Below are 6,977 nucleotides of genomic sequence, written 5' to 3' on the forward strand. Positions count from 1 at the left end.
TGTGTGTGTGTCTGTGTGTGTGTGTCTGTGTGTGTGTCTCACTCTGTGTGTGTGTCTGTGTGTGTCTCTCTGTGTCTCTGTGTGTGTCTCTCTGTGTGTGTCTAGGCTGTGTTTGGTGAGGAGGTTCCGATGAACAGCCACTCTGACTGTGTGTGTCTGTGTGTGTCTCTGTGTGTCTCTCTGTGTGTGTCTCTGTGTGTCTCTCTGTGTGTGTGTCTCACTCTGTGTGTGTCTGTGTGTGTCTCTAGGCTGTGTTTGGTGAGGAGGTTCCGATGAACAGCCACTCTGACTGTGTGTGTCTCTGTGTGTGTCTCACTCTGTGTGTGTGTCTGTGTGTGTCTGTGTGTGTGTCTGTGTGTGTGTCTGTGTGTGTGTCTCTGTGTGTGTCTCACTCTGTGTGTGTGTCTGTGTGTGTCTGTGTGTGTGTCTCTCACTCTGACTGTGTGTGTCTGTGTGTGTGTGTGTCTCTATCTGGGTGTGTGTCTGTGTGTGTCTCCAGGCTGTGTTTGGTGAGGAGGTTCCGATGAACAGCCACTCTGACTGTGTGTGTCTGTGTCTGTGTGTGTGTCTCTGTGTGTGTCTCACTCTGTGTGAGTGTCTGTGTGTGTGTCTGTGTGTGTCTCTCTGTGTGTGTCTCTCTGTGTGTCTCTCTCTGTGTGTGTCTGTGTGTGTCTCACTCTGTGTGTGTCTGTGTGTGTCTGTGTGTGTGTCTCCAGGCTGTGTTTGGTGAGGAGGTTCCGATGAACAGCCACTCTGACTGTGTGTGTCTGTGTGTGTCTGTGTGTGTGTGTCTGTGTGTGTCTGTGTGTGTGTCTGTGTGTGTCTCCAGGCTGTGTTTGGTGAGGAGGTTCCGATGAACAGCCACTCTGACTGTGTGTGTCTGTGTGTGTCTGTGTGTGTGTGTCTGTGTGTGTCTGTGTGTGTGTCTGTGTGTGTCTCCAGGCTGTGTTTGGTGAGGAGGTTCCGATGAACAGCCACTCTGACTGTGTGTGTCTGTGTGTGTCTGTGTGTGTGTGTCTGTGTGTGTCTGTGTGTGTGTCTGTGTGTGTCTCCAGGCTGTGTTTGGTGAGGAGGTTCCGATGAACAGCCACTCTGACTGTGTGAGCCTCAGTCGCTTTGTCGTGGGCCGGCTGCTATGGGACCAGAGCACGGCCACAGAATACTCACACCCCACTGTGCCTCACCTGTACAGGGATGGTGAGTTACTCACCACACTCACCACACACTCACCACACTCACCACACACTCACCAATCACTCATACACACACTCATACACTCACACCCCACTGTGCCTCACCTGTACAGGGATGGTGAGTTACTCACCACACTCACCACACTCACCACACACTCACCAATCACTCACCAATCACTCACACACACACTCATACACACACTCATACACTCATACACACACTCATACACACACTCACACACTCACACCCCACTGTGCCTCACCTGTACAGGGATGGTGAGTTACTCACCACACACTCACCACACACTCACCACACTCACCATTCACTCATACACACACTCACACACTCACTCATACATACACTCATACACACACTCACTCATACACTCACACTCTCATACACACCCCACTGTGCCTTACCTGTACAGGGATGGTGAGTTACTCACCACACTCACCACACACTCACCACACTCACCATTCACTCATACACACACTCACACACTCACTCATACATACACTCATACACACACTCACTCATACACTCACACACACACTCACTCACTCATATACACACTCACACACTCACACCCCACTGTGCCTCACCTGTACAGGGATGGTGAGTTACTCACCACACTCACCACACACTCACCACACTCACCATTCACTTACACACTCACTCATACACTCACCAATCACTCATACATACACTCACTCATACACACACTCACACACTCACACCCCACTGTGCCTCACCTGTACAGGGATGGTGAGTTACTCACCACACTCACCACACACTCACCACACTCACCACACTCACCACACACTCACCATTCACTTACACACACACACTCACACCCCACTGTGCCTCACCTGTACAGGGATGGTGAGTTACTCACCACACTCACCACACACTCACCACACTCACCACACACTCACCAATCACTCATACACACACTCACACACTCACACCCCACTGTGCCTCACCTGTACAGGGATGGTGAGTTACTCACCACACTCACCACACACTCACCACACTCACCACACACTCACCAATCACTCACACACTTACTCACACACTCACACACACACTCATACACTCACTCACTCACTCACACCCCACTGTGCCTCACCTGTACAGGGATGGTGAGTTACTCACCACACTCACCACACACTCACCACACTCACCATTCACTCATACACACACTCACTCATACATACACTCATACACACACTCACTCATACACTCACACACACACTCACTCACTCATATACACACTCACACACTCACACCCCACTGTGCCTCACCTGTACAGGGATGGTGAGTTACTCACCACACTCACCACACACTCACCACACTCACCATTCACTCATACACACACTCACCATTCACTTACACACACACACTCACACACTCATATACACACTCATACACTCATACACACACTCACACACTCACTCATACATACACTCATACACACACTCATATACACACTCACATACTCACACCCCACTGTGCCTCACCTGTACAGGGATGGTGAGTTACTCACCACACTCACCACACTCACTCACCACACACTCATACACTCATACAACAACCGCCATTCGCCACTAAGTGGCGGTGACGTCACCACGACGCTTGTGCCAGGCTATGTGCACCCTGAGGCCACGTGAAGTGTCGAACGCCCGCTGGCAGGAGGTCACGGGGCAGACCCAGGTGCCACGGGTCGACTGACTGAGATGACTGGCTGATGCACCACCTGTGCCCCCTACTGTGCCAACCTGCTGTGCTTTAGCCACCCGGCGCTCCGCTCGCTGTTGTGAGCATCGCTCCTCCGCCCTCCGTTGTTGTTGGAGGGCGACTGCCTCCAACTGCCCAGTAGCATCCTTCACGAGCCTCCTCCACAGAGGCCGATCTTGACACCGCTGGTACCAGTCATCGGCAAGTCCACTCAGCTCCACGTCCTCCTGTACCACATCACTCCATCTCTTCTCTAGCCCGTGCCGCGCCCGCTTAGCCCCCTCAATCCGGCCGAACAAAAGCTGTTTCGGCATGCGGTGGCTGGGCATGCGGGCTACATGACCCAGCCATCGCAGCCTTGCCTGCCGGAGGAGCTCACCGATGGGACCCTGCCCAGATCTTTCAAGGATTTGTGAGCTCCTCACACAATCCAGTCTGGTTAAACCCAGGATGGATCGTAGGCAGGCCAGCCTAAATGTTTCTAACCGGCGAAGATGTTCCATTAGGGGGGTCCACGTTTCGCAAGCGTAGAGAAGGGAGGGAATGACCGTGGCCGAGAAGACCTGAAGCTTAGTGCGGAGCGACAGACCAGGTAGCTTCCACAAAGCGTTACGCAACCGATGAAAAGATATTGCCGCGCGACTGATTCGGAGTGAGACCTCTGCTGTTAAACTGTAGCCAGTCATAAGCACACTGCCCAGGTATGGGAAACTCTCCACTTTCTCCACAACTGCCCCATCACCGATTGGGAGTTGTGGGGGTGGAGTGTCCGATGGTACAAAATACCCAGGCAGGTGCTTAGTTTTGGTGGGGCTGATGGTAAGGCCCCACCTCTTAGTGGCACGCTCCAGTCTCAGCAGCAGCGTCTCCAACTCCTCCTCTGACTGAGCAGCTATTACCAAGTCATCAGCATACATAACGTGGTTGAGCAATAGGGAGCCATCCCTTGACCGCACCCGGGCATCGATTAACCTCCCATTATATCTGTACCATATGGAGATTCCCCCGGTACAGCTATTGAAGGCTTCACGAACTACGTGGTCAAAATAGATGTTAAATAATGTGGGAGCCAGAGGACATCCCTGTCGCACCCCAAGGTGTACAGGGAATGGCTCTGACTCCCGGCCACGTAGTTTTACCCGGGCCCGCTCACCATCATGAAGGTCCTTAATGATCGTGAGCAGAGGGTCAGGTACTCCAAAAGCACGAAGAACGACCCAGAGCCCAGGCCTACTGATGGTATCATAGGCCTTGACCAGGTCACACACACTCATACACTCACACCCCACTGTGCCTCACCTGTACAGGGATGGTGAGTTACTCACTCACCACACTCACCACACACTCATACACCAATCACTCATACACACTCACCAGTTACTCACACACTCACTCATACACTCACTCATACACACACTCACACACTCACACCCCACAGTGCCTCACCTGTACAGGGATGGTGAGTTACTCACCACACTCACCACACACTCACACACTCACTCACCACACACTCACCAGTCACTCACACACTCACTCATACACTCACACTCACTCATACACTCACACACTCACACACTCATACACTCACTCACACACTCACACCCCACTGTGCCTCACCTGTACAGGGATGGTGAGTTACTCACTCACCACACTCACCACACTCACCACACACTCACCACTCACTCACCACACACTCACCACTCACCACTCACTCACTCACACACTCACACCCCACTGTACCTCACCTGTACAGGGATGGTGAGTTACTCACCACACTCACCACACACTCACCACACTCACTCACACACTCATACACTCACTCACACACTCACCCACTCACACACTCACTCATACACTCACTCACACACTCATACACTCACTCACACACTCATACACTCACTCACTCATACACTCACACACTCACACACTCACTCATACACTCACACACTCACACACACTCACACCCCACTGTGCCTCACCTGTTCAGGGATGGTGAGTTACTCACCACACTCACCACACTCACCACACTCACCACACTCACCACACTCACACATACACTCATACACACACTCACACACTCATACACACACTCACTCATACACACACTCACTCACTCATACACACACTCACACTCACACCCCACAGTGCCTCACCTGTACAGGGATGGTGAGTTACTCACCACACTCACCACACACTCACCACACACTCACCACACACTCATACACTCACTCATACACTCATACACACATACTCACACACTCTATGTGTGTATCTGTGTGTATATCTCTGTGTGTATCTCTGTGTGTGTATCTCTGTAGGCATGCTGGAGGCTCTGTGTGTGTCTGTGTATCTCTGTGTGTATCTTTGTGTGTATCTCTATGTATCTCTATGTATATCTCTGTGTGTGTGCGTCTCTGTATCTGTGTGTGTATCTGTGTGTGTATCTCTTTGTGTATATCTCTGTGTGTATCTCTGTGTGTGTATCTCTGTAGGCATGCTGGAGGCTCTGTGTGTGTGTGTGTATCTCTGTGTGTATCTGTGTGTATCTCTATGTATGTATCTCTGTGTGTGTATCTCTGTGTGTATCTCTATGTATGTATCTCTGTGTGTGTATCTCTGTAGGCATGCTGGAGGCTCTGTGTGTGTGTGTGTATCTCTGTGTGTGTATCTCTGTGTATCTGTGTGTGTATCTGTGTGTGTATCTATGTGTGTATCTCTGTGTGTATCTCTGTATGTATCTCTGTGTGTGTATCTCTGTAGGCATGCTGGAGGCTCTGTGTGTGTGTATCTCTGTGTGTATCTGTGTGTATATCTGTGTGTGTGTATCTATGTGTGTATCTCTATGTATCTCTGTGTGTGTATATATGTGTGTATCTCTATGTATCTCTGTATGTATCTCTGTGTGTGTATCTCTGTAGGCATGCTGGAGGCTCTGTCACGGTTCACTCTGCGGAGGCTGCTGCTGCTGATTCTCTTCCTGGACGAGGCCAAAACGCAGCGACTCATCGCTCACGACCCATGCCTCTTTAGACTCGACTCTCCCTTCAAGGCGAGTTTATTGATATAGACACACAGAGAGAGAGAGAGACAGAGAGAGAGAGACAGCGAGAGAGACAGGGAGAGAGACACAGAGAGAGACACAGAGAGAGAGAGAGAGAGACACACACAGACACAGAGAGACACACTCACACAGAGACACACAGAGACTCACAGAGAGAGACACACACACACAGAGACACAGAGTCTCTCAGTGTCTCACTGTCTCACTGTGTCTCACTGTGTCTCACTGTGTCTCTCTGTGTCTCACAGTCTCTCTGTGTCTCTCTGTGTCTCTCAGTCTCTCTGTGTCTCTCTGTGTCTCTCTGTCTCACTGTGTCTCTCTGTGTCTCTCTGTCTCTCTGTGTCTCTCTGTCTGACTGTGTCTCACTGTGTCTCTGTATTACTGTGTCTCTCTGTCTCTCTGTGTCTCTCTGTGTCTCACTGTGTCTCACTGTGTCTCTCTGTGTCTCTCTGTGTCTCACTGTGTCTCACTGTGTCTCACTGTGTGTCTCTCTGTCTCACTGTGTGTCTCTGTGTCTCTGTGTGTCTCACTGTGTCTCACTGTGTCTCTCTGTCTCACTGTGTGTCTCTGTCTCTGTGTTGTCTCTGTGTCTCACTGTGTCTCTGTGTGTCTCACTGTGTCTCACTGTCTCATTGAGTCTCTGTGTGTGTCTCACTGTGTCTCTCTCTGTCTCTCACTGTGTCTCTCTGTCTCTCTCTGTGTCTCACTGTCTCTGTGTGTCTCTCTGTGTCTCACTGTGTCTCTGTGTGTCTCACTGTCTCTGTGTGTCTCTCTGTGTCTCACTGTATCTCTGTGTGTCTCACTGTCTCTCTCTGTCTCTCACTGTGTCTCTGTGTGTCTCACTGTCTCTCTCTGTCTCTCACTGTGTCTCTGTGTGTCTCTCTGTCTCACTGTGTCTCTCTGTGTCTCACTGTGTCTCTCTGTGTGTGTCTTCGTGTGTCTCTCTGTGTGTAGAGCACCAGGGACCTGGTACTGGCTGTGAGCC

General features: G+C 50.9%; 1 protein-coding gene across 1 annotated transcript in view; it reads left to right on the top strand.

Moving 5' to 3' along the window:
• The window catches only part of LOC142908063 (uncharacterized), a 36,365-nt gene extending 30,212 nt beyond the window's left edge, over window positions 1-6,153 (top strand). Inside the window, exons 10-11 of the mRNA XM_076058236.1 lie at window positions 1,056-1,197; window positions 5,850-6,153. Coding sequence (XP_075914351.1) covers window positions 1,056-1,197; window positions 5,850-5,998 — 291 coding nt within the window. The 3' untranslated portion in view covers window positions 5,999-6,153. The remainder of the gene's footprint in view (window positions 1-1,055; window positions 1,198-5,849) is intronic.
• The last annotated feature ends 824 nt before the right edge of the window (window positions 6,154-6,977 follow it).

This window comes from Petromyzon marinus (genome assembly GCF_048934315.1).
Source record: "Petromyzon marinus isolate PM22_M1 ecotype Great Lakes invasive population chromosome 68 unlocalized genomic scaffold, UKy_Petmar_22M1.pri1.0 chr68_unloc.2, whole genome shotgun sequence".
In the NCBI taxonomy this organism is placed as follows: Eukaryota; Metazoa; Chordata; class Hyperoartia; order Petromyzontiformes; family Petromyzontidae; genus Petromyzon; species Petromyzon marinus.